General features: G+C 50.2%; 2 protein-coding genes across 4 annotated transcripts; both read left to right on the top strand.

Annotated features, from left to right (window-relative positions):
* Positions 1-14,481: 14,481 nt before the first annotated feature.
* Positions 14,482-15,117, top strand: Rnf222 (ring finger protein 222). Its single transcript, XM_055594077.1, has one exon. It carries the CDS (start codon positions 14,482-14,484, stop codon positions 15,115-15,117), a length of 636 nt encoding a protein of 211 aa, XP_055450052.1.
* A 6,580-nt stretch (positions 15,118-21,697) lies between these two features.
* On the top strand, positions 21,698-24,791 carry Rpl26 (ribosomal protein L26). Of its 3 annotated transcripts, none has more exons than XM_055594444.1 (4): positions 21,698-21,762; positions 22,281-22,453; positions 23,250-23,390; positions 24,624-24,791. In XM_055594444.1, the coding sequence occupies exons 2-4, from the start codon at positions 22,286-22,288 to the stop codon at positions 24,750-24,752; spliced, it is 438 nt and encodes a 145-aa protein (XP_055450419.1). In that variant the 5' UTR covers positions 21,698-21,762; positions 22,281-22,285; the 3' UTR covers positions 24,753-24,791. The 3 variants fall into 3 exon arrangements, with proteins under 3 accessions (XP_055450419.1, XP_055450418.1, XP_055450420.1); XM_055594443.1 differs by having other exon boundaries at positions 21,720-21,815; XM_055594445.1 differs by having other exon boundaries at positions 21,730-21,787.
* The last annotated feature ends 470 nt before the right edge of the window (positions 24,792-25,261 follow it).

The raw sequence follows: 25,261 nt of genomic DNA, 5'->3' as shown, positions 1-25,261 counted from the left end.
CCAGGCTGGCCTTGAACTCAGAGATCCTTGTGCCTCTGTCTCCCCAGTGCCGGGATAAAAGGATCTCCACTGCTCAGCTGACACTTAAACTTTTTGTTTAGTTTTGGGTCAGGAGAGACGTTCCTGAGGTTTAGAGCACTTGCTGCTCTTGCAAAGAAGCCCGGGTTCAACTCCTGGCACCCACCACGAGGCTCAGAACAGACCCAACACCTTGTGCTGTGTTCTGGGCACCAAGCACACAGGTGGTGCACATCCGTACATGCACGCCGGAAAAACACTCAGGCGCAAAAAGTACACCTTCCTGAAAGGCCAGCGCTAGAGCAAACAGAGACAGGCAGAGCTCTGTGGGTTACAAGGTTAGCCTAGTCTATAGATTCCAGGAGTTTCACACTAGTTCAAGGTGCTGGGGAGGTTCCATCGGTCCCGGCTCTGAGATCAGCAGTGATCTCAAGTTCGCAGTGAAACCGTGCTTCATCACCATTGTTAGAAACCAAACGGTCCCAGTGAAGCGTGGCCTGAGGAGGACCTGGCCTTTGCCTCTCTTCTCAGCATTGCTAACTCTCTTGAGAGCCTCTGCCAGGACACTCATGTCCACCATGGCTGACACACAGGAAAACGGCAGAAAGCTCTGCTCCTGTTTTTAAACTTAAGGTGTTACTAAAGTTAAGACAATACTTGGGTGTGGCCTCCATCCTTACTTCTTTCAAGTGATTTGTTCCTGTGCTTTGGTAGGAGTCATTTTTCTGCCTGAAGATCTCCCTTCCTTCGGGACTGGGAAGTAGCTAGCGAAGAGTGCCTGTCTGACTTGAAGGCCCTTCATTGGATCATGGCGGTGCAGGCCTGCCATCTCAATGCTCAGGAAAACAGCCTTGACAAAGCAGTGAGTCTGCGGCCAGCCTAGGATACTTGACACTATGTTTCAAAAAGAAAAAAGCTAAGTTGACTCCTACATTCTTTCAGCCTTTCAAAGACAATAACTTGCAGGGATTGTCATTTATCTTGGAAACGAGTCGTCAGCAAGCTCACTGTTCTTCTCAAGGTAAGCGTTTTCCCGGCTTTAAGCTTTCTAAATTACATTTATTTATTTGTGTGCGAGAGAGACAGCACACGTGCTTGTCAAGGTCAGAAGGCAATTTTCAGAAGTTAGAACCCTTTCCTTGAGATGTGGGTCTCAAGGACTGAACTCAAGACCTCAGGCTTGGTGGCAGGAGCCTTTCCCTACAGCCATCTCACTGGCCCTTCGTGTCTTTGACTTTGGTTCTTACAGTACCTCCAGGTATGGAGTTTCATATTCATTTTGCCTGAGATTTATAGTTTTTTGCATCTATGGCTTAATGTCTTTCACCAGTGTTGCAAAATTCAGCCAGCTACAGCCCGCCTAGTACTCCTGACTGCGTACTTGATTCTAGTTACCGTATTCAAACTTTCCATGGTGCTCTCTAGGCAGCTATGTGCTTGTTCATTTTTTTTCTCCACTCTGGGCTTTAGAATGAATATTTCCTACTGACCTGTCTTCAAGTCCTCTCTTCTAGTTTTACATTTGAGTTTGTTTGCATGTTTGTTTTTTTGAGACAGGTTTCTCTGTGTCCCTTTTGGCTGTCCAAAACTCTCTCTGTGGACCAGGCTGGCCTTGAACTCACAGAGATCCACCCACCTCTGCTTCCAAGGGCTGGGATTAAGCATGTGTGCCACCACTGCCCAGCCGTCTCTCTCTCTCTTAAAGAAAAAAATATATACATTTTATTTAATGTATGAATGCTCTAGCTGCATGTACGCCTGCATGCCACAAGAGGGCAGCAGACTCCAGTACAGATGGTGGCCACCATGTGGTTGCTGGGAATTGAACCTGGGACCTCTGAAGGAGCCAACCACCCTCTTATCCACTGAGCCGTCTCTCCAGCCCCTGCCTTGCTTCTCAGCTGCATGATGATACGAATAACCTGTTCTCTTTTGGAACTGCTTCTTCCCCTCCCACTCCTGTCCCAGGCATTCCCTAGGCTCTTCCCCCGCAACACCCCTGTATAATAGCCCTGGATTCCCTTTGTAGACCAGGCTAGCCTCAAACTCACAGAGATCTGCCTGTCTCTGCCTCCCAGGCTCTTAATATGCAGACCAGGCTGGCCCTTCGACTCAGGTCCTCTCCTTTCTTTATCCCGAGTGCTGGGATTTCAGGAGCTTCCACCCCATCAGCTCCGAGGCCCAGCCTGGTCTTCAAGTGCTGGGTTCCAGCTGTCCAACCGGCAAGTCTCTGAAGCCAAAAGCTGTACTCTGCCTAACAATGGCGCTCTGCTTGTTTCCTACCCTCGTTCGTCTTCCACGCGTATCAAATGTGATCTAGCGAGTTACCTGAACAAAAAGACTACCTGGGAGGTGGGGCTGTTTCTCTGGCACCCTTTCCCTAATCTTTGTTCCTTACCTTTTGATTGCTTTGGATTCCGTTTTTTGTTTGGTTTGCTGGTTGTTCTAGTTGGGTTTTGGTTGGTTTTGAGACAGGGTCTCTCTGTGTAGCTCTGGCTGTCCTCACTGTGAGGACCACGCTGCTTCAGAGTCACAGAAATCCTCCTGCCAGTGTGCACCACTGCAGCCGGCCTGGATTCCAATTTTTAAATTATATTGTAAAAACTGTATTTGGATGGCCTGCCTGAGGAGCTCAGGCGAGCAACTATCTGCTCCAGGAACGGAACTCAGGTCAGGCCTGGAGGCAAGCACCCCTCCTCACTGAGCTGTCTTGCCCTACCATGGACCCCAGTGTTGGAACCCTGCTGCATTGCCAAATGATTAGGCCATTGTATGCTTTGCCTCAGTGTCTCCTAAGCAAATGGACAACTTCCTTGAAGGTGAAAGCAATGGAAGGGATCTCCCTTACTTCAAAGTGTTTCATTTCCCTCTACAATTGCTTACTTCAGCACTCTCCAAGTTGACTGTTCTGATGAACTAAAGCAGCTATGTGTGTGGTGTGTGTGTGTGTGTGTGTGTGTGTGTGTTTTGAAACAGGGTTTCTCTGTGTAGCCTTGGCTGTCTTGGCACTCACTCTGTAGACCAGGCTGGCCTCAGACTCAGAGAGTTTGTCTCCCTCTGCCTCCTAAGTGCTGGGATTAAAGATGTGTGCCTCCACCGCCTGGCAAATGCACACTCCTTGAAAAGCTAATTCTGAGTATTCAGTGGGAGACTGACCATACAGGGTGGGTGAAGAGAGAAAGGAAGTCAGGAAAGGAAGTTAGAAGGCTGTATTCAGAATTCCATATAAGCAGCCTATGGTACCCTGAGCAAGGATATTTATGCTGACAAAAATAAAGCTGGCCTTATGTCAGACAGGGCTCTGACAAAGTCCTGATGGCATACATGCCGGCTGACAGGGTGACGAGAGGCAGTGCCGTCCGCCGCTGCAGGAAGCTGAAATTTGTTCTAAACAGAAAGCTGTCTATACATATCACATCTTTAAGGTGATAGTAACCCTTGGGATATCAAATCCATTAGTAGGCATTCATTTTCAGGACAAAGACTAAGCTTTTTATTTACAGAATAGCATAAATGTTCATTCTTTTCGTGATTTTTTTTCTTCCACACACAGAAGGGTGTGCCTCTTGAATAGCTCTAGCAAATATAAATGGAATATTTCTACCTTGAGCTATAGATAGGGCTTAAAAATTATATACCCAACCCTTCCCAAACAGTCTTTTACAATTGGTGGATTAATGTAGCTATTAACTTCGTCAGGAACTTGATGCAAATGCCTAATACCACACAAGATGAGAAGGCTTGTTGCTTCAGAGTGCTTCGTGAAAGTCACGACAGGCGCCTCTGATGGCCCTTCTGGTGTTTATAAACAAAGTATCTATCCTTTTTATTTTTTGGATTCTTTTTGAAACAAGGTTTCTCTTGTAAGACCTGTAGTCTCACTGCTAAGGATCCCGCCCTTCCCAGGAACCCTCACAGACCACAGCTCGATGCAAAAGCAAGAGGTTTTATTGATATAGGGATAGGGTCGCCCCTCCAAAGACAGGAGACGACCCCGAACATGCAAAGCGCAGGGTTTTTCTACCTGAAAATCAGGTCACCTTTGCTCTATAGTTTACAGCTGGTTGTTTCTCAGAACAGTTCACCCCCCCCTTCAAGAGCTCTCTGCACCTGGCTTCAATTCAAGTAATCACAGTTGTTTTTTCTCATTCCCAGGTGGCCACTCACTCTATGTATCCCTGACTGTCCTGGACTTGCTCTGTAGACCAGGCTGGCCTCAAACTCAGAGATCCACCTGCCTCTGCCACCCAAGTGCTGGAGGTAAAGGCATGCACCACCACTGCCTGGCAAGAAGAACACTCTTAAGCAACGCCATCATACAAGATCTACAACCACCACCAAAATTTCACATATGTTTTTCTACATGCTTCATATAAATACACATTATAATAAAACCAAGATTTTTTTTAAAGATTTTATTTATTTAATGCATATTAGTGCTCTAAGAGGACAGTAGAGGGTATAGATGGTTGTGTATGAGTGTTCTGACTGCATGTACACCTGCATGCCAGAAGAGAGCATCAGACCCCAGTATAGATGACTGTGAGCTACCATGTGCTTGCTGAGAATTGAACTTAGGACATCTGGAAGAGCAGCCAGTGTTCTTAACTACTGAGCTCTCTCTCTAGTTCCAAAACAACAATTTTTTCTCAAGACAGGGTTTCTCTGTGTAGCCTTGACTTCCCTGAACTTGCTCTGCAGACCAGGCTGGTCTCCAACTCAGAGAGCCACCTGCTCTGCCTCCCGAGAGCTCTGGGATCACAGGCGTGAGCCACCACGCCCCACCCAAAACCAAGATTTTTAATAGAAACATTTATTGCAGAGAAATTTTATAATAGGAACTAGTTAGAAACAATCTGAACATCAATCAACATCAGATTAACTAAGTGCAACAGTGCATTAAAAATCTTGGCTGGGGGCTGGAGAGATGGCTCAGCAGCAGCATGTGCCTGCTGCTCCCAGCGACCCACCAGAGTTCAAATCTCAGCAACCGCCTCAGAGGGGGCGCGATGGCTCAGAAGGTGACAGCACTGACTGCTCTTTCAGGGGACCCAGGTTTGCTTCCCAGCACCCACATGGCCGCTCACAACCATCTGTGACTCCAATCCCAGGGAATCTGATGGCTTCTTGTAGTCTTCACGGGCACTAGGCACACACCTGGTACCCAAACATACCTGTATGCCAAGCTCCCATACACATAAAAAAATTTTTTTTTAATTAGAAGAGAAAATTGGAAAAAGGGCTTGGCTGACACACGCACCCAGCAGGCTCTTGGCTTCCCAGTACCACAAAAATAAATAAACAATGAAACCCAAAACAAGAGTACAAAGGAATGTTTATTGGGATCACATGACAAGAGTTGAAAAAAATTAGGTCTTAAAAGAATTTATACAATATAATCCCACCTACCTTAGAAATAATTATACATTATCTGTGGGTGTGTAATGCATAGTTACTCTAGCATGACACTATGCCATGTGTGGTTCTGTCTGTCTTTAAAGAATAAACACCAAAATAGAAAAACTAGTTATCTGTAGAAGCCAAACACATCCTGTGTTTTTATTTTGTGCCTGTGTTTTTATGAATCTTCCACATTTATGTCAATGTTGTAGCATTTTTATTATCTTTAGAAAGTTGTTTTTTAAACTATTGACACTGTCCTTCACCTGGCCCAACCCCTTCAGAAGCTGAGGTGTCCTGCTGTCAGAGAACATTCAGGTTCCAGGGTGAAGAGCAGGACTCTCTAAATCACACCCTGCAGGGACATACCTCCAGCCCTGTTTCCCCTTCCTGGCTGGCCACCCCAGCGTTCCTGAGAACAAACCTCATCGCCCTTGCTCCAGCACCTGTCCCTGCACCTGCAGAGAAAATCCCAGGGCAGGGAGCCAGCCCCCCACAGGTGGGCCAAGGGAAGGCCAAGCCATTAAGCTGCTCCTCTGTGTCCCAGACTTTGGGTTGGCCTCCCTCGTTGACACAGGCCTTCCTTGTTAGTTCCTCCTGGCACCCAAGCTGTTTTTTGTCCTCTAAGGGCTCTCAGGTCAAGTGTGTAAAGCTGACCTTGGGCTCTGTGGTAGAGTCCAGCAGTCAGCTCTTCCTTCTTTTGCCTGTTTGTTGTTCAAAACAGGATCTTAATCTTGTAGCCTAGACTGACCTTGAACTCCGGGTCCCTCCCGTCACCATCTCCCAAATGCTGGGATTACAAATGTGAGCCCACAGGACCCTGCCAAATTTTGTCCTTCTGTTTTGTTTTGTTTTTTTGAGTCAGGGTTTCTCTATTGTAGCCTTGGCTCTGATTTGTAGACAGGCTGGCCTTGAACTCACAGAGCTCTGCCTTCTGCCTTCCCAAGTGCTGGGATTACAGGTGTGGGCCTCCCAGCCTGGCTACCAAATTTCATCTTAATCTCAGAGGTCTCAAGCCATCAGCGTTCAGTCACAGGTCCAAGTCAGTGTTTGCTGTAGACTTTAAGTGGTGACCACATGAATTTGTTTTTAACCTAAAAGTATGTGTTACTCTCACCATTTACTGAAAACATAGTTAGAATTGCAACTTGACCTCACAGGCTTGGCTTAAGGTCTGACGCCTCCAACAGAAGGCTTGTCTAAGGCACGGATACCAGCATTTGGAGGACCTGTTTGGAAAAATACATATATTCTTAAAGTGTGGATGCTAGGGATGAGGCTACAGTAGATATTTAAGTATAAGATGGGTTCAATTTTTGTTTGTTGTTTTCAGAGTTTCTCTGTGCTTCAGAGTTTCCCCGGCTGTCCTAGAATTCCCTCTGTAGACCAGGCTGGCCTTAAACTCACAAGAGATCCAGACATATGCCACCATACCCGGTGGGGATCAATTTTAAAAGAAGCCCACAACTGTGAAGCTTCCGAATGCCTGCCAGAAGGCGCTCTGAAGGGAATGAAATTGTTTTGGTTACTGTGCTTTGTCAGGTTGGGCTGGGTGGGCTTAGGACCCAGGTGAGGTGAACTGGGAATGGGAACCGTCCCTGTTCCGACAACCACGCCACTGTGCTCAGAGATGCTGGAGAGACCTTGAGCCTTGTGCTTCCTCTTCCTGGGGTCACAGAAGCATTTCAACAGGCCTGGTTCCGTGGACTGTTGAGGACTGAGTCCAGGGCTTCTTGCAAACTAAGCAAGCACTGCTAACCAACTAAGCTACATCCCCAGCACCATATTCAGGCTGAATCCCCAGGGGTGGCTGTATCCATTCCAGAGGTGGAATGGCTAGATCGTATGCTTGTTCTATGCTTGAGTGTTTGAGGAATCGCCGTATTGCTTTCCACAGACACCACGTCATGGCCTCCAGGAGGACACAAGGGCTCCTGCTTACCCACAGCTCACTAACGCTTGTTATTTTCTGAGGGTATGTGGAGGGATGCCAAGGCAGGAGCAGCACGGGCGCCTGGGACGGGACCCTCGCTGCAGTCTTAATATTTCCTCAACTTTGAATCCTCTGAATGTGTTCTTTTGTCAATATTTATTTTAAAAACCTTGGTATAGTAAAATTGAAAGACTCAAACAACAACTCAGGCCTAGATTCAACCATTAGTATAAATCTGCCCATCAAGCCCTTCAAATATTTAAAAAATAAATACAGAATATAGCTGCCTGAACCTTTCCCAATATCTGCTAAGTTGTTCATCAAGGCCCAAAGCTTTGTTTTCTTAACTAGTTTTTCAAGGGATTTTGGCATTTGGGAACTTCTGTCTTGTCCAGATGTTTGTCCTGTGTAGACACTGTACCTGTAGTTAGCCAGTGGCCAGCCAGCTTGTCTGGATTCTTCCTCAGCCTGGAAGAATCTACCTCCACAAAAATGTCTCTCAAGGAAAGGTGTTTGTTGCTTGTGTCAGGCTCTCACACAGCCCAATCTGGCCCCAAACTTTCCATCCCCCTGCAGCCGCCTGAGTACTAGGGCTGCAGAAACCTCCACACCCTGCTCCTCAGGAAGATCTTATCAAAGACCAGAGTCTCCAGACCCACCCACTCCTGGCTAGCCTCTTCCCCAGAAGCCCTGGAGAGCACAGCCATGTGGCTCCAGAAAGGACTGCAACTCTCTAGCCCGGCTGTCCAGAGAAGAGGCGCCTGCCCCACACCTCCAGAGCAGGAAATTCTCCTCCCACAGTCCATGCAGCCGAAGAGATAAACTAGGTGTAATGCCAGTGTTCGAGCTTATCCAGGACCAGATCATCCAGCTGCTGGATGCACTGGGAGGCACTCAAGTCCTCCTTGCTTCCCTTTCTGCCTTGTGTTGATAGAGATGATGGAGATATGGATGGGGATGGAGACAGGGATGGGGATGGTCAGGTGATGGTCATGGTCCTGGGGATGGTGATGGGGATGACAATATCGACAGGACCCCGACAAGCCAGTGTTGTTTCAGCCACATCATGCGCACCACTCATTTGATGGCCACAACAATCCTACAGAGTAGGGGCCATTATCCCCATTTTATGAGCGAAGCCGCCAAGCACAGACAGATGGCACGTGTTTCCCAAAGAGATGGGGAATTTCCCATCAGTCACTGCTAGGTGTGGGCACGTGTAGTGCGCTGGGGTAAAGGGTGGGAGTAAGGGATCATCTGTTAGGGGCCGTCTCCAAAGCCAGGCTCCACGGCAGGCCAGGTGGGAAGACAGAAGAGAAACTTAGGGCCTGCCGATCATTCAAACATCAGATATGTCTGAGTCCAAGGATCACCTCAATCCTCTGCCTGGGAAACACACTGGGGACCGGTCCTTTTTAGGAACCTCCCCCCCCCCCCCCCGAAATCCCTACACAGAGTTCTAAGCTGTGCTTTGGATCTAGTAACCTTTTCTCTTTTCTCTGTTTGGTTTCTCGAGACTGTTTCTCTGTGTAGCCCTGACCACCCTGGACTCTTTTTAGACCAGGCTGTTCACAGAGATCCGCCTGCCTCTGCCTCCTGAGTGCTGGGATTAAAGGCGTGCACCACCACACCCGTCCTAGGAACTTTTTTTTTTCCTTCCGGGGGAGAAAAATTAAATTGCTTTGGGGGAACCTCCTGAGAGAACTGAGAGGAAACATCCCCCAAAATACTTTCCAGTGCCCTCACCTTCCACTCTCCTCATCCCTGATGGCTTATGGTCACAGAAAGACACACGCGTTCACGTGTTGGCCAGATGGGTTGGTGAGGAAAGACGTCTGCCACACAGGCCCGCCCTGAATTCCAGCCCGTGCCAGGTAAAAATGAAAGGCAAGCAGGGACTCCACGAAGTTCTCCTCCGACCCCCCCCCCAGGCATGACGCGTGTGGCCCCACCACGGCACACACGTACACTAAATAAGAAGCTTTGAAAAGAGAGAAGCAGCGAGCTGGCCCAGCAGATCAAAGACTTGCCACCCACCAGGCCGGTCACCTGAGGGACCCTCTGGTCCCACCTGGTGCAAGGAGAGAACCCACAAGTTGTCCTGCCCTCTGACCCCCTGGCCCTCGCCAGTTAGAGCACGCAAGCTTCCAAACAGGGTTTCTGTGTGTTGCCCTGGCTGTCCTGGAGCTCACTATGTGGATCAGTCTGGCATCAAATTCTGCCTCCCCGGAGCTGGGATTAAAGGCGTGCACCACCACCTCCCGGCTCATCCTGAGCTTCCGGCTCTGCCTTCTGAGCAGGTGCAACCAAAGTATGGACATCCCTGGGCCCCCAATATTATTTCAATACTTTTCTACTTTTATTATTTCTTTGTGTGTGGTTTTTCCAGACAGGGTTTCTCTGTGTAGCCCTGGCTGTCCTGGATTCACTTTGAAGACCAGGCTGTCCTTGAACTCACAGAAATCTGCCTGCCTCTGTCTCCCCGAGTGCTGGGATTACTGGTGTGCGCCAGTGCGCCAGCTAATTTTTAACTCTTTAATTAATGTATTATTGTGCTCATGTAGGAGTGTGGAGCACGGCATTTCAACATGCATACAATCTTTAATGATCACACCAGCTCAGCTGGCCTGTCCATAAACTCATATATAAATGATAAACCATTTCTCTGTGGGAGAACATTCAAAATCCTGTACTAGCTATTTTGAAATACATAACTAATGGGGCCAGTGATAGTTGTCCAAGTGTACTTTAGAACATTCAAAGTCATTCCCCAAACCAACCATGGCTGTTCATACTGGTAGTGGTTGGCCCGTTGGCACACGAAGCCCATCTATTTGATGAAAAACGGTGGGCACATGGGCATGGCACACCAAACTTCTCGCAGGACTTTGAGTGTCCCAGCCTACTTAGGGTCTGACCTATTGGCCCCTTTCCTCTGCGTGGGGCAGAGGTGGGGTCCCTATGTGTAATTTTCCCAAGGGTGGACAAGGAAGCCCATGGCCAGGTGAGCCTCAGTCAAAGGGGCCCCGGGTTACGCTTTTGTAGTGGGACCTTCTGATTCAGGCCAGGGCTCCTCAGCTCACATCCTGGCTGGGATCACCTGATGCAAGCAGCTGCCCAACCCCTGGGCAGCACCGTGAGCCTCCTGGCCTCAAACGGGTTGGGCAGCATTCACTTCCCTGCGCTGTCCTCCGAACCTGCTCAGTCATTAGGAAATGCCTCCACAGCTGGTACAGTGACAGCAGCTGTCAGCCCCAGCACCTCTGGGCGGCTCCCATCGGCTCTGTGGAGGCCCTGGGCCGAGAAGACTGACACCCCTCTCTCTCAGGTACCAGCCAAAGTTTGTGTGGGGGAGGGGCTGCTGGCTGGGGTCGGGAAGGGCTGGGGCGATGCTGTGAGCTGAAGCTGGGAGTGATGGGACAGGAAGGAGAAAGGAAGCAGATGAGTGTACTGCTTGTGGGTGGGGAGGCAGCTGTGGCTGAAGCTGCCCAGCTTGCACTAGGGCTCTGGGAGGGAACCCCAGGGGTTCAGATGCAGTACTCTGTCTTGTGGGGTCAGGGGAGCCTTGGGTGGGTGGCATCTGTTCCTCATCCCTGTCCTGGAGATATGATGCTCCTGTGAAGGATCATGGGTCCAGGAGCTTCGTGAGGTTGGCTCCATTCAGCTACCCGCTGTCTTCTCGATTCATAAACGGACAGAGGGACAGCCCTATTTAGGAGCACTTGAGAAACCGATGTAGTCTCTTTTCTGCTGGGGCTGTACCATCTACTCCTTTCACTAAAGCCTGAAAGCATCTCTATGGAGGCCCATCTGAACCCAAGTAAAGCTATTGTGGGCTGTCAAGCAAGGATGTCCTGAGTTCGAGTCCTAGGTCATCCCTATACTGGCATTATGACTTGGACAAAGTTACTCTACTTAAGCCCTAAGCCTCGGGTCCCTCGTCTGTAAAATGGAGATAATATTCACCTCCCTGACTTGTCAGGATCTGGTGAGGAAGGGATTTGAAATGCCAAACATGTAATTAGTGCTCAATAAACGGCCGCTGTTATAATTATTTATTATTAGCGCAACACTGGTCTCACTTTAGCAGGGAAGGCCTCCCAGCCCTCCTCTCCCCCGGTTCCCTAAGGGCACCAATGTGAACATCTTTGGTATAGAATGCTTTGCAGCGTTACTTGTCCAGACTGTGCCCCGGCTACAGCACGCTCCCAGGGTTCTGTCCGCTGGGCTCCCACACCCCAGATCCCAAGACAGAGTCAGGCCCCCTAGAGGCACTCAGCAGAGTGGAGAGAAAGGAGGGGTCAGGAAGACCCGGAGAAAAGGAGGTGAGAAGGTGGGGCGCGTGTTGCCCTAACACTAACACGAATGGTGCGAATGGTACGGCTCTCCTGAGGCACCAGGAGAGGTTCTGCTGAGTGACCCAGGTGTCTGACACTCCCTGGACTGCCTTTTGACTCTTCCTAGAACCCAGAGCAGGAGAAAAGCTCCTCCCCTGCTCAGCCCAGTCCATCAACACGGCCTAATCATGCTCTCGGCATCATCCATGGAATCTCTCTCCTCTTCTCTTTCCATCACAGCCAGGTGACCTTGAGTCACACACACACACACACACACACACACACACACACACCTCTAAAGCCTGATATACTCATTTATAAAGCTAGAAATGCTGACTAAACTATGGGGAAGCCCTGTTTTCTTCATTTGCACTTGTTTTCCCGCCCGCCTGAAGTGTCATTTCTCAGTTATCCAGATGGCTTATGCTCTTGGTCATCAATTCTCCTTTAAAATAAATCTATTTAAAAACAAAACAAAAACCTGTGTCCAAGCATGGTGGCGCAAGCCTGTACCCCAGCATGCGGTGAGTAGAGGAAGGAGGACTAAGTGTTCATGTCACTCATACATATATAGCCCGGTTCCAGGCCAACCTGGGCTACATGAGAGCCTGTCTCCAAGAAACAGCAGAAAAAGAAAAAGAAAGCTCATAAATGTCCATTAGGCTTCAGGAAGGATTCTACGACTACCCTTTACCCCTAGTGGACAATCTCAGTATCCAGCAAATAGCTGCCGAAATCTGATGGACGGACAGACGGATGAGTGGATGGATGGAAGGAATTGCCACTGCGTCTCTTGGGGAGCTGCACAATGCAGAGGAACAGTTTAGTTGTTGGTTGTCTTAAAAAATCCCGGTAGCAGCCCATTCGGTTAAGATTTTGCTGGTCTGTTAGAAAACAAAGCTGAGAATTTGGTAGCTGTCCCAATCCAGCGCCTGTCGTTTTCCTAATCTAACGTCACCCTGCCTGGTTACTCTAATTTGAGAAGAGCTCCCTTTAGCTACAGGCGCGACTCTGTAGACAACATGCCTGACGGGGATCTCCAAGTCCCCTCCAGGAGCAAAGACAGGAAAAGATTTAGCCTGCCTCGACAGTGATGTCCTTGTTACCGGGCACTCGCCGTGTCCACTCGGTCACTAACGCCACCACCAGTTCTGGGACATAGTACTATTGACAACCTCCTCTTTTTCGTTTGTTTTGTTGAGACAGGGCCTCACTATGTAGCCCGGGCTGTCCAGGAACTCACTGTAGAGAGGCATGGACCAGCTCTCAGTCTCCTTCTACAGAGGCTTAGAGGGCGAAACAGCTTCTCCAAGGCAGCAATGGCTGCTGCAGATATGGATACACAGATAAGGTATTCAGCACAGTTCTACCACCTGAGGCCCGCATCTCCGAGCTTGGAGGCCGCATTAGTCACATCAGACAGACACCAAAGAAACCTCCACAGAGGTTTTGGGCTGCTGCCATGGTCCTGTGTCCCATCATCACCTTTTAAAATTTTTTAATGTTAGGACATTTTCAACTCAGCAAAGGGGATTTTTGACTAAACAAGAGGGGAGTGGGGGTGGTTCCAAGAGATCTGTGATCTTACTAGATTCCTCCTCCTGGTAGCTGATCCTGCTCCTGCCACCTTACCTGCCAGCTCTCACGGCAGCTCTGCAGTCCCCAATGGATCTTGGGGTCCTTGGTCTCTGTCATCCACCATATATCAACTGTGGGGATTTTGGTTATTCTGGGTAAGTTTAGGCTACACAGTTGTGATTCTGGAGACGTGTGCACAAAAAGGCGTGGCCTCGCCAGTCATCCAAGCCAGTGTTTCCTTCAAGGTCATCCGCAGTCCTGTGAGAGAATGGCCTGGCCCTCTCAGATCAGTTTGAACCCCGCTGTGGGCTTCAGGCACCCACAGCTTTGATTTTAAACAATATTAGGACTTTGACCACTCATCTGGTTTCTCACCAGACTCGGATCTCAGTGGCTTTGTCCATTCCAAAAATACCAGGCGCATCCTCCCAGAATGAAAGCCTGCTTTTACTGAGGTGAATCAGATCCTTCTGACAGGCTCGGCCACCACATAAGGAGACTCTAAGGATGCTTGAACATGGCTGGTGTGTGACTACTCAGAACCCAGCAGGCATTTGCATAGGTAAGTTCCAAGCTTTATTTATTTATTTTTAAATTACTTTATAGTTATGGCTGCCACTGGGAACAGAGTCTTGGACGTGTTGACATGAGGCATGGGATCCTGCCTGGCTCGGCCACAGATCAGCCAAGCCCTGCTGAGAGGGGAGGTTTGCAGAATGGTCTGTGCAGTATACAGTAGACCTGAGCTAGACACTGACCAGGGCTGCCTATGTCTGGCCACATACCTCCTTCGCTCCTGTTGGCCCTGCGAGCCCAGGCCAGCACTGAAGCAGGAAGAGGTGAGGCGGTGACATCAACAGTGTTTGTCATAGCTGTGGTGAGGCACCAGGAGCCTCAGGTAACCGACCCACTCCACACACTTCCTACCCAAGCCTCGCACTGTTGGGATCTCTTACCCATTTCCTGATGCCGGCCTGGGAGAGCCTTGCAGCTCCTCTCTGGGTCCTAGGCTTTCCATCTTAGTTTGAACCAGGTCGGCCTCTGAGGAGAGCCAGAAGGGGAAAGGGTAGGAGGAAGGAGAGGCGGAGAGAGGACAGGTGGCCGTGTGGTGTGAGTGGGAGTCAGGGAAGAACAGGGAGAGAAGGAAAAACGCCGAGATGCTCACAGCCCTGCACTCTGCCGTCCCCAGGTAAGGCCTGCTAGCTCTGAGGGGCCATGTCAGAAGGCGAAAGTAAGGACAGCTCGGGCAGCGAGTGCCCGGTGTGCTACGAGAAGTTCCGAGACCTGGAGGGCGCCAGCCGGACCCTGAGCTGCGGCCACGTGTTCTGCCACGACTGCCTGGTCAAGTACCTGCTCTGCACGCGGGTGGACGGGCAGGTGCAGCGGATGATCGTCTGCCCCATCTGCCGCTACGTCACCTTCCTCAGCAAGAAGAGCTCCCGCTGGCCCTCCGTGCTGGACAAGAGCTCGCAGACCCTGGCTGTGCCCGTGGGCCTGCCCTCGGTGGCCTCCCCGGACCGCGGGGGCCACGCAAACCCCCTGGCTGTCTCCCAGCCGGTCTGGAGACAGTCGCCCGGCCAGGGGGCTCAGCTCCCTCTGGACCTGCTGCCCGCCCTGCCCCGAGAGTCACAGATCTTCATCATCAGCCGCCACGGGATGCCGCTGGGGGAGCAGGACAGCGTGCTGCCCCGGCGCAGCCTGGCGGAGCTGTCGGAGGCGTCCCCGGCGCCCAGCGCCAGCCGCTCCTTCTGCTGCCGCTCGCGGGCCCTCCTGCTCATCACCCTCATCGCCGTAGTGGCTGTGGTGGCTGCCATCCTGCCCTGGGTGCTGCTGGTGAGGAAGCAGGCATGAGCAGCAGCACGCAGAGCACGCGGGAGCAAGGCTCAGCGTTTAGGCCGAGCCCTGCTGGCCTTGGCTTGGGAGGGGACAGAGGGTCCCGCTGCAGACCCGGAATAATGAGGCTCCAAAGGAGGTCCTAGGCTCGGAGAGGATGGGTCCAGGCCGGAGCTTGAGGGCTTTGTCTCCACCCTCTCCGTCCCTTGCCAGTGGGGGCTTTGGCATGAGGAGAGGCTGGGGCCTAGGTCCTCCGCGGCTAGCCCTGAGCAGCGTTCTCCCTCTATGTGGCCCCATGAGTGTCCCCAGCGATCCCCCTCCTCTAGGCTGGAACTGAGCAAGCTAGAAGGTGGGGGGCTACCGCCCTCCTGTAGGGTCACAGACCTGCCCAGTAACCAACCTGAAGCCAGGGAGCCCTCCTAGACACGAGGTAGTTCTGCTGGGCCGCCATCTTGAAAGGGGGAGAAGATGGTCTGAGGCTGTGGCCGGGGATGAGGTGCGGGGAGACAACAGAAAAGTTTTTCTGGAGAGTCACGATCCCAGCAGGAAACCCTGCTGTCAAAGAGGCCACGGTTGGCAGGATGGCCCCAAGAAGCGGAGGTTTCTGTGAACCTCCAGGCTGAGGAGCAGGCCCGGTTTTGAGTGTTGGGGTTCTCAAGGGTGAACTGGAAGACAAGGGGTGGAGGGGGTGCCCTACAGGTGAGGCGAGTCAGCTGGGAGCTATGTGAGCAATTAACCCTCCGGGGCTCCCACCCCCTCCCTGCCAAGTCCACCTCCTCATGATCCAACCACTCATTAGAGGCCGCACCAGCTGGGCCAGTTCCCCGGGTGGATTCTCCAGGGCTGAGCCGGGTGAGGAAGGGTGGGGAAGATGTGCTTGTCAGCGACACTGCTGTCTCAACAGTGCAGAGCCGGGCGCCGCTCCCCTCACTGATGAAGCCTCTGAGGAAAGCCCCAGAGTTGGTCTCTCTTGAGGAAGACTTCAAGGAAGCTAGTCCCCTGTAACTGAAAACAACAGGGCCTTTCCAGCTCCTGTCACAAACAGAAGGGCTTTGGCAGTAGCTGAGCCCATCGCAGCTTCCACCCTTCGCCACAGAAGTTCACTCTGTGGAGAGAAAGAACACTGGGCCTCTTAGCTACTTCTCTGGTGTCTGCATCTTAGCTACATCTCCAGTAGCTGACATCCGGGGACCATCAGAGAGGAGCCTCACCCTATGGGGATGTTTGCGTCAGAGGGGTTGTTTTAAAGAACTCACCAGCTGCTTTATAGCACCAGGAGGGAACAGGGAGACTGTGGGTGAAGGGCGATATTTATTATAGAAACAAAAGTTCGAGTCAGCTTCCCAGACTCAGGAGCCCGAGTCCACCTCGGCCGGACCGCGTTAATCGGTGTCCTGAGTTTCTGGGGAGTTGATTCCAGGCCTTTCAGATGCTGTTGTGTTTGCTGAGGCACTCCAAAAACACCTGTGATGTTTTCATAGTGCTCAGCTGAAACTTGTAGAAAGGTCGAAAGCCATTTTTAAAATAAAAGTATATATTTTCTCAAAGAGTCCAGAAATCTTGCAGTATATAAATCTTTATATACTCTTAAAGTGATTCTCCAGACTGAATACACAGATCCCAAAGCCCAAGAGACTCATTTGTAGAAGAAATGCAAAGCATTTCTGGCATCCTTTACCAGTTAACTTATTAAATCCTGCTCTGCCAGTGAGGTTGGGGTGTCAGGTGAATTGTTGGGGGAATGCATTTTGGGGGGTTGTTTTGTTTTTGGGTTTTTTGTTTTTTTTTTTTGAGACAGGGCTTCCCTGTGTAGTCTTGGCTGTCCTGGAACCACTTTGTAGACCAGGCTGGACTTGAACTCACAGAGATCCACCTGCCTCTGCCTCCTAGGGTGCTGGGATTACAGGTGTGCACCACCATTTCCTGCTGGGTTTTGGTTTTGCTCAAAACAGGGTTTCTCTGTGTAGCCCTGGCTGTCCTGGAACTCACTGTGTAGACCAGGCTGGCCTCGAACTCACAGAGACCCACCTGCCTCTGCCTCCAGAGTGCTGAGATTAAAGGGGTGTGCCACTATCACCCAGCTAGAAATGCATATTTGTAAAAGCCTTCAAATAAAACTGGACACATATTCTTCTCAAAGTTTCCACTTTGGCCCAGAAATTTGTGTTCTAGAAATGTGTTTTCTTGGTGCAGCTGTCTAAGTGGATGGTGACATACACACAATATTATGTAATTGAGGCTGTGTTTATAATAACAAAGGATCAGAAAACCCCTAAATGATAATCAACAGACAACTGTCATTAACCTTGAGGTGCAAGGCCCACGGTCCAGAAAAGAACTCAATGATGTAGCAACAACGGGAAGGAGCTGGCACAGAACACTGAGTCCTGAACACTGTGATTTGTGTGGGACGGGGAATAATATATTCTTTTTAAGTCAAGAAAATGTTTATTGTAAAAGGAAATAGCTTCGAGAAAGCGTTCAGCAGGAGAGAGACAAGACAGTGGGCTCAATTTCCAGCACCAAAAAGAAAGAAAAGTAAACAAAATGAAATTGAAAAATAGTCAACACTAAAGATAATTTTTAGTGTAGACTCCTCTTGCCCAGATGGGAATCCACCCCAAGAATACTTGAGGCACTTAGTGTTTGTCATTGTTGGGGTTCCTATCACCTCAATGAAACACCATGGCCAAAAAGCGACGGGGAGAAAAGGGCCTATTCTGACCACACGTCCACATCGCTGTTCAGTACCGAAGGACGCCGGGACAGGGTCTCAGACAGGGCAGGGTCTCAGACAGTGCAGGGTCTCAGACAGGCCAGGGCCTGGAGGCGGGAGCTGACGCAGAGGCCACGGAGGTGCTGCTCACTGGTTCTTACAGAACCCAGGACCGCCAGCCCAGGGGTGGCACCACCCACCTTGGGCTGGGTCCTCCCCCACTGATCTCCAGGGATTTCCTCCATTAAGGTTCCCTCCTTTCAGATAACTCTAGTTTTTGTGTCACGTTGATGTAAGACTAGTCAGCACATTGTGGGTTCGAGTCCCGGACCCACACGGTGGCTCACAACCATCTGTAACTCCAGTTCCAGAGCATCTGATGCCTCTTCTGGCCTCCATGGACACTAGGCATGCAATGAGGTGCTCACCGGATACATGCAGGCAAAACACTAATACATGTAAAATAATAATTTCAAAGTGTAGCTAGAGATGGCAACGTGGTTAAGAGCACTGGCTCTCTTCCGGAAGACTTAGCTCCCAGCACCCAAAGGCAACTCACAACCCATCTGCAATGTGGAACTTCAGTCTCAGGGCACCTGACGCCCTCTTCTGGTCTCCACAGGCACCAGGCATGCACGTGTTACATAGACATATGTCTACAGGCAAAATAAATAATTTTAAAATTACAAATAAATTTTAAAAGAACATTTGTGAACAGCCAAAGCACTGGTTCTGTGGTCCAAGAGCGTCAGCTACTGGCTGTGTGGGGCTGGTCTGTCCCGTGTAGAGACATGACATCATCATGCATAACTGGCACCAAGAAGCACAGAAAAATGTTTCATCTTGGTGGTGTTCCTAAAATTCTTGTGGATTTTTTTGGGGCCCATCATTCAATGTGTTTGCTTTCTCTACCTTGCCTTTCTTTTCCTAAAACTGTATATCTAAGCAACTACCTTTCCCAAGGTAGCACAGGAAGATCAAATTTGCCACATAGCTGGGCGAATGGAAAGAGACCAGGCATATGAGCAGAAGGGTGAACACAAAACTGGACATGGTGGCACATGCCTGGAATCCCGGCACGCGGTGCGCAAAGGTGGGAGGCCGGAGCAGAGCGGCCTGGACTGCAGAGCGAGACCTTACCAAACAACAGCAAAGCCAGTCGTGGACTGCTTTTCTCTCCCTCTCTTCAGAGGCGCCTGCACAGGAACACGTGAAACACACTGTTCTCTCCCGCTGTCCCTGGATCCTGTAATGCTACACAGTCCCCAGTGTGGCCGCCACCGCCCCCCTTCCCGGGCAAGCTTAGGAAGCTTCGCATCTGGCCAGATTCTGGAACCAACTTCCCTGGACTGACTTTCCAGAAACAGTGGACAGGTGCTGGACAGAGACTTCCCCAGGGCCCTCCCTCTCACCTGAACTGACTGCTGCTCTGTTTTCTGTGCACATCGCAGCCACATATCCCATCTCATTTCTGGGGATAGCGTGTCATGCTCCTCTGTTGCCTTGTATCTCCTTCCGGGAAAGTGCTCCTTCAGAGGAGGAACTTACAAAACGGCACACACGCACAGAGTTTAGTAGTGAGCGCGACACGAAAATTTGTGTCGCGCACGCCTGCACGCCTGCACGCCTGCAGGCATGTAAACATGAATGAATATGATGCCTCAGTGTCTGGAAACACATGTATAGTTCAATTTAGATGTGAAATCCAGATTAAAAAAAAAAATCCCGGGGCTGGAGGCATGGCTCAGCGGTTAGGAGCGCGGACTGCTCTTCCAGACAGCCCAGGTTCAGTCCCCACATGGCAGTTCACAACTGTCTGTAACTCCAAGACCTGACACCCTCACGCAAACATACACATAGGCAAGACACCAATGCATGTAAAAATAGAAATAAAGATTTAAAAATATTTTTAAAAAAATCCTGGCTTTGATACACCTCGGCTTTACAAATGCCTGCTTCAGAGTGATCCCGGAGGGTAACTTTAAAGGATTTTTTTCAGCCAGGTGGTGGTGGAGGGGCACGACTTTAATCCCAGCACTCGGGAGGCAGAGGCAGGTGGATCTCTGTGAGTTTGAGGCCAGCCTGGTCTACAGATCAAGTTCCAGGACAGACAGGGCTACACAGAGAAAGCTTGTCTTTCAAAGCCAAAATAAATGAAGGATCTTTTCAGTTGGATAAGAAGGCGTAGAAGGAGGAGGAGGAGGCTCAGGTTTCCTGAGATCCTGAACTTGTTGCTTCCCTTCTCTATCTCCCCTCTTAGAACCATGACGTTGTGCAAGAATGAACCTGGAATTATTTTGTCACTCTAGTGTTCAAGGCTGGCCCATGAAGGATGCTTCATAAGCATTTGTTGAATAGATTTGCCGCAGATTTTGTTCAATTTCTTTCTCTTTAAAAAACGTTTATTTATTATGTATACAGTAGTCTGCCTTCTTGTACCCCTGCACGCCAGAAGAGGGCGCCAGATCTCACTATAGATGGTTGTGAGCCACCATGTAGTTGCTGAGAACTGAACTCAGGATCTTTGGAAGGGCAGCCAGTGCTCTTAACCTCTGAGCCATCTCTCCAGCCTTCTTCCTTTTTCTTTTTTCTCTTTCTCTTCCCCACCCCCACCCCAGACAAGGTTTTTCTGTGTAGCTCTGGCTGTCCTGGACTCGCTTTGTGGACCAAGCTGGCTCAAGCTCACAGCGATCCACCTGCCTCTGCCTCCTGAGTGCTGGAATTAAGGGCATGCACCACCAATGCCCGGCTTTCAATTTTTCAATTACACATAAAATTGGGGCTCTTTCCGTTACAGAATATTTCGTAGCACAACGATTTTAAAATCATGAAACCACAAGAGTCTGTCTGAACCCTCAGAGGGCTGGTCTCACTCTCGTCAACCAGCCATATAGTTCCCAGGGGAACTGGAGTCAGCCTCGTGGGTTCCGATACAGCCTGTGTGTCCTTGCTCCCTCCCCTCACTGTTGTTGTGTGGCTCAGTTACCCAATCCGTGAGGACCACACGCCCACGTCAGCCTAGAGACGGTAGTAATGGGAAGGCTAATGGGAAGGCCGTGGAGGAGTGTGCCGAGCATTCAGGACGCTCAGCATGACTCCTACATTATTCATTCAGCAGAATCCTTTCGCAGAAGTGGGCTCCCTTGCCCAGCCTCATCAGATCTGTAACTGGTAACAGGGGAGGCGTTTTGTAGTTGTGGTTTTAAGGGTACACCAGTCTGCCCTGAGAGGCCCCCATCTCGCTCTCTTTCTTATTCATTCATTCATTCATTCATTCATTCATTCATTCATTCATTCATTCATTTTGATACAGGGCTTCTCTGTGTAGTAACCCTAGCTGACCAGGCTGACCTCGAACTCATAGAGATCCGCCCAGAGTGCTAGGATTACAGGCCAGGCCCATGTCTGTTCCTTTACGCATGATCTTTAAGGCATCACGAGGGAGCCAAGATCTAGCTCCATCGTCCTGGTGGGGGACGATCTCACCGGAGAAGGACCCAGAGCAGTCAGAACCTACCCAGATGTGGAGGCAGATGGCTGGGGCTAGTAGAAAGGACTACCTCTAAGGCACGCCTTTGGGGTGGTGAGGGCCACGTCCCAGAGGCACTGGCGGCTAAAAGTAGGGCTTGCGTTTTCCCGGCTAGAGGGGCGCTCGACGCCCAGGAGTGCAGGGTCCCCCGGGTCCTCTCCATCTTCTCCATTTCCCGGCCTACGGTCCCTAAACGGGGGGGCACTGCCTTCCCCAGAGGATTCAGCCTAGCGTCTAGTCTGCGCGCAGTTCCCCTCCGCGCCGGTAGGTGACGCTAGTCTCCCACTCCCAATTTCTTGGCGCTCGCCCGCCTCTCCCCTCTCGCCCCGAGACTCTCGCGAGATCTCGCGTCAACTTACGGAACCGGAAGTGGCGAGGAGACCTCTTTCCTTTTGCGGCCATCGCTGGATCGCAGCCGGTGAGCGTTCGGCGGCCTGCCGCGGGTAATCCGCAGCCATCCGTACCTAGGCGGTGAGGCTTCCCGTCCCGGGGCCGCGAGGCTGGCTTGCTGTCCCGATGTCAGCCGCAAGCCATGCTGGGATGGGCTTGACCTGCGTCTTTTCTAGGCAGGGACCGCGGGCCTGGAGAGGGGTGGGGAGCAGATTCGTGGACTGGAAGGCCGGCGGGGCCTGTGGAGATGGCGTTAATCAGTCTCGAGTCTTCTGCTCACCAATTGGAAGGCTTTGGAGATCTGCCCTAGCTCCCAGGCTCCAGCGGGGAGCCCCGACAGCTGACTGCTCCAAAAACAGTCTATTTGCCCGCATGCTTCGGAGCGGGAGCTTAAGGCTCCACTCTGAAGAAAAGCATAGACTTGAGCGTGACCTCTTCCAGTGGAACGTTTTGTGCCTGCGAAGTAAAATTGTTGCTGTTCGGGGAACTGGCTGAGACCTGAGGCTTTCCAGGGTCTTTAGGGTTTTGTTTGGTTTTTGTTTCCAGCCAAGATGAAGTTCAATCCCTTCGTGACCTCTGACCGAAGCAAAAACCGCAAGCGGCACTTCAACGCGCCTTCTCACATCCGGAGAAAGATCATGTCTTCCCCTCTTTCCAAAGAGCTGAGACAGAAGTATAATGTTCGCTCCATGCCCATTCGAAAGGATGATGAAGTTCAGGTGTGTGTCCCCGCTTGGTGGGTCTAAATAGAGCTTTCCAGTTACAGAGGGGAAACTCAACTCTTCTCTTTACTAGTCCTCCACTGTCTCCACTGACCAAATGCATTCCCTGCCTTTCACTTAATAATGCCTGCTTTTACTCATACTCCAACCTAAAACTCCTGCACAGATGTAGCCCATGGCAGTGTAGTAGTGGGTTACATAGTAATGGGAAGAGGGACTGCCTCTGACATAATCTGATTGGCCTGCTCTTTGATCACCTCCCCCTGAGAGGGGAGCAGCCTTACCAGGCCATGGTAGAGGACAATGCAGCCACTTCTGATGAGAACTGATAGACTAAGATCAGAAAGGAGAGGAGAACCTCCCCTATCAGTGGACTTCGGGAGTGGCATGCATGCAGAAAGGGGAGGGAGGGTGGGATCGGGAGGGGAGGAGGGAGGGGCTTATGGGGGGGGTACAAAATGAATAAAGTGTAATTAATAAAAAAAATTTAAAAAATGTTAAAAAAAAAAAAAACAATGCCTGCTTTTGGTGTTTGAAAGGGTTGCTTTACCTTTGGATTAAAGAACTGAAAAGCGGTATGCCTTTTGTTCCCTGCCTCAACTCTGACTGTTCTGGCAGCTAACAGCTTGATCTGTGTATGGGGTTCTGTTTTGCCCTGTATGTACAAGTCCTGGATTTGAGACCTAGTAATACTCCAGTCTCCTCAACTGTATGGAGCTGTTCAAAGTAAGTGGTGTATGCATAGCTTAGATGTTCTAACTTACTTGCCTTGGTTTTCATAATTTGTGTTAAGGTCGTCCGAGGACACTACAAAGGCCAGCAGATTGGCAAAGTGGTCCAGGTGTACAGGAAAAAGTACGTCATCTACATTGAGCGAGTACAGCGGGAAAAGGCCAACGGCACAACAGTCCACGTGGGCATCCACCCCAGCAAGGTGGGTATCTTTGAGAGAAGGAAACCACTACACTTGGCTTTGACGGTGTGATTGCCTGTCTGCAGGACACCCTGACAGTGGCCCGTATCCTAAGGCAGTACTGTAGTTTTTAGATTTGGAGTCACTGAGACTTTTCTGAGATCTGTGTCCTTAGTGTGCCCTTGAAATAACTTTTTTTCCTTGCTAGGTAGTGCATACCTAAAATTCCAGCTCTTGGAAGGCAGAGGCAGGCCTCTGGTTTCTGCAGAACAGCCAACGCTACAGAGAGAAACCCTGTCTCTGTAAGGAGTGTTAAAAAAAACAAACTCCGAGAAGGGGTGGTTATAAGATGGGTAGAGCTTCAAGCCTGTTGAGTGAGCAGTGGGCCCATTTGTAACACCCTTACGGAGTGGGTTAAGGCAAAGCTGGGGTTGTGGCCCCACAAACTAAACCAGGGTAGGGCATCGCTCTCCTGGATTGTTCACTGTACATGGTGACCAATAACAGGTGTTGGGGCATGTAGTTAGTACTAAAAAAGTGTTAGCGTAAAAATGTAATAGAAAGCTATAGAAAAGGCAAAGGACCTACATGGCAATATTAAAATTACGTAAAGATTTCCTTCTCCACCACATAGTACATTGCTGTGTCCATGGAGGTCAAAGACATACAGATCTGTTGCTCATCTCTCCACCCAGCTGGAGATCTCTCAGGTTTTTCAACACAGGGTTTCTCTGTATAGTCCTGGTGTTCGGGTCTGCCTCCTGGGTGCTGGGATTAAAGTTCCCTGCTGCTGTCTAGCTGAGATCTCTGGTATTTCCAGAGGTTTCTCTGTGTAGGGCTGTCCTGTAATTCCGTAGACCAGGCTGGCTCCTAACTCAGAGTTCTGCTTGCCTCTGCCTCCCCTGTCCTGGGATTAAAGGACAGGGTGCTACAAACCCAGCTGTGGGTTATCTTTGTGTAGTGTTAACTGTTCTGTAGACGAGGTTGGCCTGGAACTCAAGGTGATCTGCCTGCCTTTGGCTCCTGCCACTAGGTCAGTTTTCAAGGGTCACACACAGTGGCTTGGTCTTTTTGTCCTAAGTACAGCGCTTGGTGAGATTGGTCCCTGGGTGGCCTCTGCTCCAAACACAGGATCATTTGTTGGCTTTTAGGAAGTAATGTTTAGGCATCCACCACTGGTGAGGAAATGGCTGATGGGACCTTGAATTGGGCCTGGGTGGCTACTTAAAACATGGGCCGTTCCTTTTTCTGCAGGTGGTTATCACCAGGCTAAAGCTGGACAAAGACCGCAAGAAGATCCTGGAGAGGAAAGCCAAGTCTCGACAAGTAGGAAAGGAGAAGGGCAAATACAAGGAAGAAACCATTGAGAAGATGCAGGAGTAGAGGCCTCTCACACAGCTGTCATTAAAGACTGTTTCAGTAGTCCTCTGTCTTGTGTGGTGTTTTCTGTGGCTTGTTCTGCTTTGGCAGTCTTTGGCTCTGGTAAGGACAGCCATCCTCACACATGCTTACTTGCACTGTGACAGTCTGTGGACCTAGAGTTGGTCTTTTATGTTTCAGAAACTCGTTCTGTTCTTTGTTTTTTTTTTCTGTTTCCTAATGGTGTCCTGGAATCAAAACAATAGTGAATGTATAGCTGGTCTCAGCATATGCTGAGGGTCTTACAGGAACGGCCAGTTGAGAGTACTCCTTATGGGCTGGTATCTGGACTAAGCCCTTACTTTATTCATTGCATCTTCCTTTGGAATAGGGACATGCCATGGTGCCTCCCTGGAGGTCAGAACAACTTCAAGTGCCTGTTCTCCCAGCTGTGAGTCTTGGAGGTTGGTGCCATGTCACAGGCCTAAACTATTTGAAATTCATTGGGGAAACTTGAAATTTGTTTGAGGCTA

Source organism: Psammomys obesus, unplaced genomic scaffold (genome assembly GCF_907164565.1).
Source record: "Psammomys obesus unplaced genomic scaffold, mPsaObe1.curated_primary_1811, whole genome shotgun sequence".
In the NCBI taxonomy this organism is placed as follows: Eukaryota; Metazoa; Chordata; class Mammalia; order Rodentia; family Muridae; genus Psammomys; species Psammomys obesus.
This window is presented reverse-complemented; position numbering and strand designations above follow the sequence as displayed.